The sequence below is a fragment of the Hirundo rustica genome, chromosome 26 (genome assembly GCF_015227805.2).
Source record: "Hirundo rustica isolate bHirRus1 chromosome 26, bHirRus1.pri.v3, whole genome shotgun sequence".
In the NCBI taxonomy this organism is placed as follows: Eukaryota; Metazoa; Chordata; class Aves; order Passeriformes; family Hirundinidae; genus Hirundo; species Hirundo rustica.
This window is the reverse complement of record NC_053475.1, coordinates 705,100-717,944: the sequence shown is the minus strand read 5'-3', so window position 1 is coordinate 717,944 and position 12,845 is coordinate 705,100. Positions and strand designations below refer to the sequence as shown.

General features: G+C 68.0%; 2 protein-coding genes across 3 annotated transcripts; both read right to left on the bottom strand.

Annotated features, from left to right (window-relative positions):
- Positions 1 to 1,533: 1,533 nt before the first annotated feature.
- EBI3 (Epstein-Barr virus induced 3) lies at positions 1,534 to 4,233 on the bottom strand. The gene is made up of 7 exons (XM_040086774.1): positions 4,179 to 4,233; positions 3,497 to 3,618; positions 2,975 to 3,190; positions 2,765 to 2,882; positions 2,536 to 2,696; positions 1,873 to 2,036; positions 1,534 to 1,790 (listed from the first exon to the last, which is right to left on the bottom strand). Exons 2-7 carry the CDS (start codon positions 3,594 to 3,596, stop codon positions 1,638 to 1,640), a joined length of 912 nt encoding a protein of 303 aa, XP_039942708.1. The 5' UTR covers positions 3,597 to 3,618; positions 4,179 to 4,233; the 3' UTR covers positions 1,534 to 1,637.
- A 268-nt stretch (positions 4,234 to 4,501) lies between these two features.
- ANKRD24 (ankyrin repeat domain 24) lies at positions 4,502 to 11,150 on the bottom strand. 2 transcript variants are annotated; one of them, XM_058423593.1, is made up of 19 exons: positions 11,015 to 11,150; positions 9,889 to 10,019; positions 9,723 to 9,811; positions 9,365 to 9,429; positions 8,983 to 9,040; positions 8,835 to 8,905; positions 8,433 to 8,539; positions 8,172 to 8,359; positions 7,934 to 7,962; positions 7,744 to 7,836; positions 7,454 to 7,558; positions 7,317 to 7,361; positions 7,099 to 7,197; positions 6,950 to 7,022; positions 6,742 to 6,863; positions 5,541 to 6,662; positions 5,154 to 5,291; positions 5,015 to 5,080; positions 4,502 to 4,740 (listed from the first exon to the last, which is right to left on the bottom strand). In XM_058423593.1, the coding sequence occupies exons 1-19, from the start codon at positions 11,084 to 11,086 to the stop codon at positions 4,666 to 4,668; spliced, it is 2,748 nt and encodes a 915-aa protein (XP_058279576.1). In that variant the 5' UTR covers positions 11,087 to 11,150; the 3' UTR covers positions 4,502 to 4,665. The 2 variants fall into 2 exon arrangements, with proteins under 2 accessions (XP_058279576.1, XP_039942639.1); XM_040086705.1 differs by having other exon boundaries at positions 4,502 to 4,711.
- Positions 11,151 to 12,845: the final 1,695 nt, after the last annotated feature.

Sequence of the window (12,845 nt, the reverse complement as noted above, 5' to 3'; positions counted from 1 at the left end):
TGCGCTGGTCCCAGCCGGTTTGGGATCGTGGAATGGACACAGCAGAGCCCACTGTCAGCGTGAGGCCGAAGGCAGCCGCCGCTTTCCCAGGGATTTTCCCTTTGCTGTGTGTTTGCAAGGTTACACAGCTGTAAGGCAGACACAGGAGGAGCTGGAAGCCTGCAGGGATCATTGCCTCCATCCCACATGTCCCATGGAAGGAAGCGCTCCTGCGGACTGACATCCCATTAATTCCTGCTGGTGGGAGCCTGTTCCTGGGGCTGGAAATCCTTTGGAGCCTCCAACTGCCGCCTGCTCATCCCGCAGATAACTCCGGTCCCAACCCCGACCTTGTGACTCGTATTTATTTTCTCGTTTTATAAGAACCAGGTTCTTCCTTGCTCTCGTTCCTGGTGGGAACGAACATTGGGCGGGTGTGAGGCCGCTCCGTCTCGGATACCCGAGATGGAAAACTGGGATCTTGTCCAAAAGGCTGTCTGTCTTCCTGGGAAAAAGCTCGGCTCCACACGCTCCCAATCGTGCCATCAGCTGGAGCGAGGTGGAACTTCACAGGATGGGACGCCCAGGAAAGCTCAGGGAAGAAAATCCGGAGGGCACAAAGCCTGGCAAAGCTTGGGAAAGGTCTCAGTGCCCTCTGGAAGGTGGCGGATCTCTGCCTAGGTCCCCATAAAATCCCAGAGATGGGGTATTGGGAAGGAATTCCTCTTTGTGAGGGTGGTGAGGCCCTGGCACAGGGTGCCCAGAGAAGCTCTGGATCCCTGGCAGTGCCCAAGGCCAGACTGGACAGGGCTTAGAGCACCCTGGGATGGCGGAAGGTGTCCCTGCCGTTGGCAGGGGTGACCCAGGGCGAGCTTTAATGCCGCGCTCCCACCCAAACCTCCCCACGTCCGCTCCCGCTCTCCGCCATCGCCCCCGCCCTCAGCGACGGCCCCCCGGGGTCTCCCGGCCCCGCGCGCAGGGGCTGCGGGACGCGCCGGGACCAGGCGGGGGCGCCACCGCCCGCGGGCCCCGCTGCGCATGCGCACAGCGCCGCCCGCCGGAGCGCGGGAAGGCAGAGATGGGCGGGACCACCGGGGGCACGGGGCGGGGGGAGTCTGTAATGGCCGCGGGGCTCCGCTGTGAGGTCTGGAACTCCCCGGGGCTCCGCTGTGAGGCCTGTGACGCCCCGGGGATCCGGTTCGCCGCCGCAGGGAAGAGGCGCCCCCCGTTAATCACGGCACTCCTCCCCTCAGCCCACGTCCGTCATGGCCGCCCACCCCTCAAGCCCGCGGCTTCCGTGACAGCTGCGCGCCGGTGGACGCTGAGGGCCGGGGTGGGGCAGAGGGCGAAGGGACGGGCCTGGGGCAGAAGAGACCGAGCCCAAGGGCAAAAGAAGGGTCAAAGACAGCGAAACAAAGGGATTGTTCTGGAACAGCAAAGGGACCGTCCTGGGACAGCAAAGGGACTGGCCCTGGGCGCAGTGAAGGGATCGACCCCAGGGGCAGCCCAGCCGTCACAAACATCCCAAAATTACAACAGGGATGGAGCCTCAAGCCCATTTATTGCCCATTCCTGGCAGCACTGGTGGCTCCGCGCTGCTGGGGTGGGAGAAGGGACGGGAGCAGGTGTGGGATGGGGACGGCGGCTCTGCCTGGCCGTCACAGTCCCACCCAGGGCGTCCCCGAGGCCGGCGGGCTCCAGGCGCTGAATTCCCCGGAATCCGTGAGGTCCTTGGCAGCCACCTGGATGTGGTGGAGGCTCCCGGGCTCCAGGTCCGTCAGGGTGTGCGATGTCACCTCGTACGGCCCCACCTGGGGACAGCGGGGTCAGGGACAGGGACACGCCGGGCACAGCCACGGCCGTGCCTCGGTTTACCCCGAGGGGTGGCAGTACCATGGTGGGGACGGAGTCGTTGTCCCGGGAATAGCGGATGCGGTACTGGAGCGGGAAATACTCTGGGAATGGCCAGGATGAGGGAGGGCTCCACTCCAGCAGCAGCTTCTGGGGCTCCCCAGGGATGGGGGAGACCCGCAGAGCCTCAGGGGGGTCCGGCTTTACTGGGGAGAGAAGGAATGAGGGAATTCCAGGATAGTTTGGGTGGGAAGGGACATTGAGGATCATCTCATCCCACCAGGGACACCTTCCACTATCCCAGGGTGTTCCAAGCCCTGTCCAGCCTGGCCTTGGATACTCAAGGATGCAGGGGCAGCCACAGCTTCTCTGGGAATTCCACTCCAGGGCCTCACCACCCTCACAGCCAAGAATTCCTTCCGATATCCCATCTAAATCCTCCTTTAGATTAAAACCAACCCCCCTTGTAACAACCACTGCACGGAAAAGTCTCTTTCCCTCATTTTTAGGTGAAGGGGGACATTGTGGCTGCGGGATCCAGCGTGGGATCATTGGGGACAGGGTCCTCGCGTCCCCCTGTGATCCGTGCAGGGATCCGGCGATCGTTGCGCTGATGATCCCACATCCCAAGCCCCAAGGGACACCCCAGGGTGACACGAGGGTCCTGCGGGGCGCCCCGGTGTCCCCCAGCCCCGCAGCACGCACCGACGTTCTCCAGGAGGAAGGACAGCGTTCCCGAGGCAGCTCCCAGGGCGTTCCGGGCTGTCACGTTGAGCTCGTAGGGAGCGAGGGAAAACACCTGCAGCTCCCCGAAGGAGCAGCTCCGCGGGCCCGTCAGGGCGCACTCACCCGCGTCCGAGCCGTGCCTGGGGACACAGGGACAGCTGCCAAGGGCCGGGTGACACCGGGAGAGGCTTTGGGGACCCCCACTGACCTGTAGGTGGCCACGAAGTCGGTGTCCAGCAGAGGGTCGGGGCTCAGACCCCAGGAGCAGTTCACGGCCTGCGGGTAGCTGCTGGCCCAGCACTCGATGGCTGGTGGCGAGGGCGGGTCTGGGGCAGGGGACAGCGGTCACCCCACTGCCAGCACCCCCGGGGACCCCCGGCCAGCGGCGGGGTCGCGGCAGGGCTGGGGCGGCACTCACAGCCCAGCCGCAGGCAGATGGTGGCCCGGGTCTCGCCGGTGACAGGGTGGTGGCAGCTGTAGTGGCCCTCGTGGGCCAGGCTGGCGTTGGGCAGGGCCAGCCCCGGGGCCGGGGACGTGCCCAGGACCGTGTCCCCACGGCGCCACTCGGCCGCCCCACCCGGGCATGGCAGCAGCACCTCGGTGCCCAGGGGGCCGTGCTGAGGGGTGCAGGGGTCTGGGGGACACGGGGGGACACAGCAGGAGCGGGGACACTGCGTCAGGAAGGGTCTGGGCCTCGCTGGGCCCCCAGTGCCATTCCCAGTGTCCCCAGAGCCCCAGGTCCCTATTCCTCCCTCATCAATCCCTCCGTGCCCATCCTCTGTATCCCACAGTCCCTCCAGTGTCCCCACACTTCTATCCCCAGAGAATCTGTCACTGTCCCCCATCCCCTCATTGTCCCGAATCCCCTCCGACCCCAGTGCTCCCAGTCTGCCCAGTCCTGCTGTATCCAGGATCCCCAGATCCCCCCAGTGCCCCATACCTCTGTCCCCGCTGTCCCCGTCCCCGGTGCTCCCCGCCGTGCCGTTGTAGGGGACACTGCAGGCGGGTGCCACCAAAGCCACGACCCAAAGCCACCTCATGCCAGGACACTCAGAGGGGCGCCTGTGGGGACAGGCAGGATGGTCAAACCCCAGCACCGGGGACAGCCCAGCCACCACCGGTCCCCAGGGACATCACCCTGGCGCCAGCCCACACTGCCGTGCCTCAGTTTCCCCCCCCTGGCCCTGCCACACACCTTGCAGAGGGATGGATTTCCAAAGGGGTCAGACCCTACAGCCAGGGTTAAACTTCCCGCTATTCCCACGGTTTCCGGGGGGGCCCGCAGCCACCCCTGCATTCCCACACCTGCAGTCAGGGGTTTGTATCCCTCGGGTGGGTTCCTGGCTCCATCCAGGGCAGGACTGTCCCTCGCAGAGACCCCCAAAGCCCGGCCTGGGGGCCGAGCGGAGCTCCGTGCTGTCCCCAAGCCCAGCAGCACAGCGACACGTCCTGCCCTTGTCACCTCCCACCCACCACAGCCACGGGCTGGCTCAGCCCCGCAGGGGACACCCTCCGCTTTCCCTGGATTTGGGGGTGCCCCAAACCCGGCGCTGTGGGGTCACCCCAGAGCTCCAGCACCTCCCGCAGTGCCCGTGGGGATCCCAGTGCCCCCCGACGCTCACCGCAGCAGGGCCAGCTGGGACCGCGCTGTCCCCGCCGGATCCCGGCGCTTCCCAGCCCATTTCCTCGCAGGAAGGGCCGAGCCCGTGGGGACGGAGCCGCTTCCCAGCGTGCTGCCACCGGGATCCGCACTCCCCGCGCCTTGGGAAAGGGATTGCAGCCCTGGGTAGAGAGCTCCCACCTGTCCCCTGCCACCACTCCGTCCCTTCAGGGTCACCCCTCCCCTCGAGGGAGGCCTGGGGACGGTGGCACCGATCTCCTGCTGTCCCCAGATTCCCAGAGCCCCCCATGCCCACCCCGGTGCCCCCAGAGAGGAGCCACCCCATTAGTGTGACTATAAATAACTTTATTGCTGCTGTGCTGGGGGTGGGCTGGGTGCCGGGACAAGCGAGGGGACACACAGGGTGCTGTGACAGACCTGTCCCCCCGTCCCCGTGCCACCCGTGCTGGCAGGGGCTCATCTGCCCTGCTCCTGCAGCCGCTGCATCCTCAGGATCTGGCACAGGAGTCTCTGCACGTCCTCGTCCATGTGGCCCTGGGGTGGAGGGGGCATTGGTGGGCACACTGGAGTGGGGACATCAGCGAGGCTCCGTGCGTGTCCCTGGGCTGGCACCTGGCTCAGTCCCCGTCATGTGGATGGCAGGTGGCCCAGCCCCCAGCCCTGTGTCCCCAGCTGCCCCCAGCCCTGTGTCCCCAGCCCTGTCCCCAGCCCTGTCCCCAGCCCCGTGTCCCCAGCCCCGTGTCCCCAGCCCTGTGTCCCCAGCTGCCCCCAGCCCCGTGTCCCCAGCTGTCCCCAGCCCCGTGTCCCCAGCTGTCCCCAGCCCTGTTCCCCGCTCACCTGCACGGCATAGAGCAGGTGGCTCCGGTACAGCGTCACCACCTTGCTGTGCCTCGTCTCTGTCTCCTGCAGCACAGGGAGGGGGTTTGGCCACAGGGCTGGGGGCTCGGGGGAGCCCCGAACCCACCAGGTGACCCACCTCCAGCTTCTCCTCCAGCGCCCGGATCCGGGCCTGGAGCGTGGCCGTGTTGGGCGGGGATTGTGGGGGCCCTCCTGACTCGGGGAGGGCGTTCAGGGCTTCCTTCAGCCTGAAAACCTCCTTGGAGAGCTCCGTGATCTGCACAGGGCACAGGGGTGACATTACCCAGAGCAGCTGTGGCTGCCCCTGGATCCCTGGCAGTGTCCCAGGCCAGGCTGGACAGGGCCTGGAGCAGCCTGGGGCAGTGGGAGATGTCCCTGCGCACGGCTGGGGTGGGATGGGATGAGCTTTAAGGTCCCTTCCAACCCAAATTCAGTGACTCCACATGTGCTGCTCCAAGGCCACCATTCCCCTCCATCATTCCCCTCACCATTCCCCGTCCCTTACCTTCCTGTCCCTGTCCCTGACCAGCCGTGCCGCATCCTCGGCGTGGCCGTGGAGCTCCCGCAGCCGCCGCGCCTCGTCCTGGGCCTGCTCCAGCTGCTTCTGCGCGGCGCCCAGCCTGTCCTCGGCCGCCTGCCGCTCGCTCTTCATGAACAGCGCCTGCCGCTGCACGCGGAACACCTCCTCGCACGTCTTCTCGTGCCGCCGCTCCAGCTCCCGCAGCCGCTGCGCCAGCGCCGCCGCCTCCGCCCGCAGCCCGGCCTCGGCCGCCTCGTGCTGCGCCCGCGGCACGGCGGCCGCCAGCTCCGCCTGCAGCCGCGCGGCCTCGCGGGCCTTGGCGTCGGCCGCGGCCTCCAGCTGCTCCAGGCGCTCCCGCAGCGCCCGCGCCTGCTCCTGCAGCGCGGCCGTGGCGCGGGCGTGCTCGTCCCGGGGCACCCAGCCCTCGGCCCGCGCCCGCTGCGGCCACGCCGGCGCCTCCTCCTCGTGCTCCCGCAGCCGCTGCCGCAGCGCTCCCAGCTCGGCCTCCCCGCGCGCCAGGGCTGCCCGGAGCTCCGCCAGCTGCGCCTCGGCCTCGGCGTGCCGCCGCGCCGGCTCCGGAGCGTCCCGCGGCCTCGCCGCCAGCTCCCGCCGCAGCGCCTCGGCCTCGGCCTCGGCGCGCCCGCAGCGCTCCAGCAGCGCTTCCTTCTCCCGCGACGCCTCCTCCACGGAGGCTCCCGGAGAGGCCGCGGCCTCCGCAGCCTCCAGCCGGGCCTGCAGCTCCTTCAGCCGCCGCTCCCGCTCCTCCAGCTCGGTCTGCGCTCGCTTCAGGGCCTCCCGCGCCTCCGCCAGCTCCGCGCTCGGCTCCCGCTCGCCCGAGGGTGAGGAGGAGGAGGATGTCTGCACCCCCAGCTCGCCCAGCGCTGCCTTGCACTCGCCCCAGGCCCAGGCCGGATCCTCGGGACGCGGCCCCGCGGTTCCCTCCGGGATGGGCTCCGAGGCCCCGCGGCGCCCGTCCCCTGCGGCCCGCGCCGTGCCCTGCGCCCGCAGCCGCTCCAGCTCCCGCTGCAGGGCCTGGTACAGACTGGCGGGCACCACGTCCCCCGGGGCAGGGGGGCTGCTCTCGTCCCGCTCGTAGTTCTCCAGCACCTGCCCAGAGACCGTGAGGCCACCGTGGGCCAGGGGACGAGGAACAGAGGGACAGATGGACGGACAGAGAGGGACGTGCCTGGATTTTCTCCCTCAGCTCCTTGTTCTGCACGGTCAGGGACTGCACCTGCCCCTGGAGCGTGGCCAGCAGCTCCTCAGCCGAGGGGCTCAGCGTCTTCTTGGAGAGCAGCATCTCTGCTCCTGCAGGGCACAGGGACATGGGGCTGTGCCCCCACTGCCCAGTGCTCACTCTCCCCGAGGTGTCCCTGGGAGGCTGACCGACCTACCTGGGAACTCGAGCGCGTCTCCCTCCTCGTCCTGCAGCGTCTCGATGTCATAGCTTGTGTTCTCCTTCTCGTTCTGCGGGTGCAGGGTGGAGGTGACCCCCCCTGTGCCCAGCCCTGGGCACTGCCAGCTGCATCCTGCCCGCACCCACCTCCATCGAGGACAGGCGGCTCCGCAGAGCCTCCACCTCCTTGCCCAGCTTCTCCTTCTCCCCATCCCGTGCCACCAGCCGCTCCTCCAGCTCCTGGATCTGCAGGGCGGGACACGGGAATAGGGTCCCCTTGGCTCTTGGAAGAGTCCTGGTGGCATTCCCAGCACCAGGACCCCTCAGAGAGCTGAGGTCACCTCCAGGCTCTTCCCTGGCCTCACCTGCTTCTCCATGGAGCGCAGGGAGGCCTCATCCAGCTCTGCCCGCTGGCAGGACCCAGGGAGAAAACAGGGAGGGATGAGCGCTGTCCCCATCTCCCCTGTCCCCGCTCTGCTCCCCGGGACCCTGCAGCCGGTACCTCCCGTCTCTGCTTCTCCTGCTGCTCCAAGCCCCGGATTTTCTGCAGGAACTGCGCCCTCTCCTGCCGCAGCCGCACGATCTCCTCGTAGGCGTCCCGGTCCTCCTGCAGGGAATCACGGAAAGCATGGAATCCAGCTCCCGGCACGGGAAATCCCAAAAATCCCACTGTGTGCCCGAGGGGGCTTCTTGGCACAAGACCCCCGCAATGAGGGGACCCCTCACCGAGGAGTGTTTTGGGCCGCTCTGCACCTGCCAGGCCAGGTGGGGACCTGGGGACCCATTCCTCACCTGGCTGGGGGTGCCCAGGGGAGGCAGAGGAGCCTTCCTCTTCCTCGGGGTGCTGCTCTTCTCCCTGACGGACGACTGGCTGGGCGAAGACGTCTGTGGACACCCCAGGGCGGAGGGGACGTCACACCCACAGCGTCCTCCCCCCTTCCTGAGCCAGGCGACCCTCCAGGGACGGGCACCAGCCCCTCACCTGCGACGTCTGCTCGGTTGACTCCTCCTCTGTGGGGCAGAGCGGCAGGGAAGAGAAATCGGGGATATTTAGGAGCTCAGAGCTCAGGTGCGTGCAGGAGCGCTTGGGCTGGGGACACCACAGCCAAGGGCGGCCCCAACCAGCCAGGAAAAGAGGACAAATCCCCCCCCTCAGCCTCTGCCCGCCCTGTCCTGCCGGTGCTGGTGGCAGGGAGCCCGGGGTGCCCCGGCAGCCTCACCGCTGGCCCAGGAGCGGCGCTGGGCCGCTTCCTGCAGGAGGTGCTGGATGAGGACGTTGCCCGTGGCCAGCCCGTAGTGAGCGGCGTCGTGGCCGGTGGCATCCACCACGGCCACGCGAGCGCCGGCGCTGACCAGCACCTCCACGGTGTCCACGCTGCCGCTCTCGCAGGCCAGCATCAGGGCCGTCCTGGGCACGGGGAGAGCGCGGGTGAGGCGACAGTCCCCGCGGCAGCTCCCGGCCCCCGGCGCTGCAGCCCCACCTGCCCTGCAGGTCCCGGCAGTTGACGGCGGCGCCGCGGTGCAGGAGGTACCGGCACAGCTCCGGGTGGCTCATCTTGGCAGCCAGGATCAGCGGCGTGGAGCCGTCCTGGCCGCGGCAGCGGGGAGGATGAGCAGAGGAGGCTCAGATCCCCCCACATCATCCTGATGTCCATGTCCCACCCCGATTTCCATATCCCATCCCGACTTCCATGTCTCATCCCGATTTCCATGTCCCATCCCGATTTCTATATCCCATCCCGATTTCCATGTCCCACCCCAATTTCCATGTCCCATCCCGATTTCCATGTCCCACCCCGATTTCCATGTCCCACCCCAAGCTGTGCTGTGTTTCGGGACAGCCCCAGCCTGGCACGGCAGGAGCAGGAGCAGAGGGACCTCACCTTGTCCTTGCTGTTCAAGGGAGCCTTGAAGTCACAGAGGATCTCGGAGCAGGAGATGCAGCCGCTGGCAGCTGCGGGCAAGGACTGAGGCTGAGCGCTGTCCCCACGGGGACACGAGCAGGACAGGGCTGGCACTGTCCCCACTCACCCGCCAGGTGCAGCGCAGTCCGGCCGCTGCCATCGGCCACGTCCACGGGGCAGGAGGCCTGGGGGGAGAGCCTGGGTCACGGGAGGAGCGGGACAGAGGGACGGACTGCTCGTGAGGACGGTGAGGGACGGGGGGCTGACAGACTCCGTGGTGTGGTGAAGGAGGGGGACAGGCAGACAAACCCCCTCCGGCTCCATGCCGTGAAGGACAAGGGACAGACCCCCTGTGGCTCCCTGGTGCCAGGCGGCAGCGCACAGAGCCGGGAAGCACCACGCCAAGGCACTGGTGAGGGAAGGGGGTTCAAGGACAGGCAGGACACCGCGCTGGCACAGCACCTCCCTCCCTCCCTCCCTCCCTCCGTCCCTCCTCCCTCTCCCTGTACCTGCAGCAGTTTGCTGACACACTGAGGGTGGCCGTGCTTGGAGGCCAAGTGCAGGGCAGTGTAACCTGGGAAGGGACAAACAGGTCAGAGCACGGCCGTGCCAGAGGGGACAGCTGGGGGGACAGACAGGGAGACGGGCGCACAGCAGGATCTGCTGGAGCAGGGCTGAACAGGAAGGGGACAACTCCAGGAGCTCATCGGGCACTCCTTGAGCTCCTTTAGGAAACTGGGACAATTTACAGACCCTCAGGTGTGGCCACCACCCAGTCTGTCCCCTCAGCCTCAACACCTGGGGACAACCAGTGTCCCTGTGTGGCCCGTGGCATTAGGCAGGGGCACGTGGTGGCCGTGCCCTCACCCGAGCTGTCCTTGGTCATGGCATCCACGCCGTGGGCCAGCATTGCTTCCAGGCAGTCCACATTGCCCCGCGTGGCGGCCAGGTGGAACCTGCAGCGAGACCAGGGGCCGTGGGACTCGTGTCCCCCGTCCCCAGCCGTGTCCCCAGGCCGGGGCTCGGCACTCACGCGGATTTGCCCTCCGAGTCCAGCTTGGTGGGCACCAGGCCCTTGCGGAGCAGCAGCGACGTGACCCGCCCGGCATCGTTGTAGTCCACGGCCTGCAGCAGCTTCTCGTCGTTCTTGGTCCAGTCCTGACTCTGCAACGGGGCCCAGAGGAGGCTGTGGCAGTGTCAGCTGTGACAGCGCTGTCCCCAGGGTGGGCAGGGCTGGGCTGTCCTTGTCCCCAGCCCTGTCCCCAGGGGCGGCCGTGTCTGCGCCCCTCTCCTGGGAGCTCATCCCCAGGTACGAGAGTTCAGCTGGGATTGGGATGAAAATCCCCTCCAGCCCTCTCAGTTTGCAGCTCACAGAGCGGGGGATTTACAGACACAGCCCAGTTTAGCTGCGCCAGGCTGAGATTTGGGAGCGAGCCCATCTGCCCCGGGGTTTGCCCCTGCCACCCCAAAATCGCAGCACGAAACCCAGCCAGCACCCATGGGAGCCCCAACCCTGCCCATTCTCCCCCTGATCCCATTCCCAGCCCTGCTTTGCTCCCGGAGGAGGAAGGGATCAAAGCAGCGCGAGCACAGCTGGCAGCCAGAGCAGATCCCTGGGGATGCTCCAGCCTCCCGGGATAACGGGGCACAGCGCTGAGCCCCTCCCCAAAACAGGACCGCGGCTGGACGGGGATTTTCTCTCGCGGTGCTCCCGCACATCCCTGTCCCGAAGGAGCGACCCGCAGCGGGACGGGACCAGGACAAGGACCGCAAGTCCTGAGTTCACCCCGCAGCCGGTGACGACAAAGCAGCGCTGGCTGCGGTGGCGGCGGCAGGAAATGGATGTCACCTTTCGGGAGCCGCTGGCACCTGTCCCAAAGCCGCCAGTGCCCGCCGGGTGCCCCCCGAGCCCCTCCAGCCCAGTGGGACCAGGGTCAGGGAACAAACCGGTCTCCCAGGGCAAACTGGGCAAACTGGGAGGGTGGTGCCCGCTCCCCCCACTCCCTTGCGAGGCAAGGACAAAGCAGGATGGGGAGGACGCGGGGGAGCCCCGGGATGGGGATGGGGACGGGAGTGGAGGGTGCAGGTGAGGCAGGAGGGACGCGGCTCAAACCGCAGGACGCGACCGGAGGGGAGCCGGGAGAGGAGCCGGGACGTACCGCGAAGGAGGCGGCGGCACAAAGGCAGATCTGCTTCATGGTGCTGAGCAGGAGGCGGCGGGAGGACGCCATGCGCCCCTCGCCCCCCGCCCCGGCCGGCACGGGCACCCCCGAGCCCGAAGCGCTCCGGCATCGCCGCCCGGGCGGGGTCCGGGGCTGCGGCAGTGGGAGCCGGACCCGCCTCCTCCACCCCCGTCCCTCCCTCCTTCCCTCCCTCAGCACCCCCCGCTCGGCGCATCCCTGCATCCCTGCATCCCTGCATCCCTGCATCCCTGCGTCCCTGCATCCCTGCGTCCCTGCATCCCGCCTCGGAGCGGGGAGCAGCTCCCAGGCAGGGAGCGGCACCCAGACTGGTCCCAGTTAAAGCGGGAGAGGTTGCGGGGGAGGGGGCAGCTGTCCCACCTCGTGCTCAAAAGCACCCCCAAACCAGGGCTGAGCATCCTCCTGGCCCCCGAGGAGGGGGGACCCGGCACCCCCCGCCCTGCCCTGGGGCACAGAGTGACCTCCCAGCGCTGCCCCGGGGCCAAGGGAGGGGCGGATCCCCCCGCCTGCACCTCACGGCCCCCCCAAACACCCCTCAGGGAGGAACCCCAAAACGCAGAGGGTCCCCAGACGCTGTCCGGGCAGTCCCGGTGGCGTCAGGACATCGTGAGCCTCAGGGATGTGTCCAGGGCAGTGTGGGGAAACGGAGGCACCGAGCGCCCCGAGCAGGATGATCCTCCCAGACTCCAGGTGAGGGGCTTCACCCTGTGTCCCCGTGTCCCCAGCTGTGTCCCTCGCAGTGCACTGGGGACAGCACTGTCCCCCTCTGCCCTCTGCAGCCCCGTGCCAGGCTGCTGCTGAATAATTGAGGAGCACCGACAGGCTGGTTCCACGGGCTGTGGCAGCTGGCAAAGCGGCACTTGTCCCCACGTAGGGGACAGGGAGGGGACCTGGGACCCGCTTCCCTCTCCTTTGCTCTGCCCCACTCCCAGCCATGGCTCCGGGAGCACTGGGGGAGCACTGGGGCACTGGCCAGGGTGGCAGTGCCAACCTCCGTGGGGCTGCTGTCCCCGTTGTGAGTGACCACCCCGTGTCCCGGGGCAGGTCCCCGTGTCCCTGTGACGCTGGGGGCACCCCGGGGGAAATCCCCAGCTCCTCACGTCCCAGTGAACATCCCAGGGCAGGTCCCCGTGTCCCCACGGACATGCTGGAGCAGGTCCCCGTGTCCCCAGGGATGGCACTCACATCTGCCTTCTTGAACTTGGCTCTCAGGCTCTTCATGGTGGCTCAGCCTCAGCCCTGCGGCACCTGCTCGGGGGGGAGATGGCCACGCTCGAGGGTCTGTCCCTGCCTGGGGACAGCTCGGGCCCCGATCCCGCTGCTCCCAGAGCGTCCCGGCGCTCCCAGCGCAGCGCCCGGAGCCGGGAACCGGAGCCGGGGATTGGGTTACGGCCGCGGCTGCGGTTACAGCCCCGGGCAGCCGGGGGGGCCGGGCCGAGCCGTGTTTGGAAAGGGATCTGCGGGCACCGGCCATGCCCGGGGACAGGAGACACGGCCCGGGGGTGCTGGGGGTGACCGGGGAGGGCTGGGCGCTGATGGTTGGCACCCCTTGCCCATCCCAAACACCCCCCGCCCTTGGTGGCACCTCTTGTGACCTGACATCCCCTTCCCTGCCCTGGCAGCCCCTGGTTTTGCCAGCACCTCTTGTTCTTGTCAGCATCCCCTGCTCCTCCCTGGCACCCGCGTCCTTCCCTGGTATCCCCTGCATTTGTCAGCATCTCGTGTCCTTCCCTGGTATCCACCGCTCTGCCCTGGCACTCCTGCCCTTGCCAACCACCCCTGTCCTTGT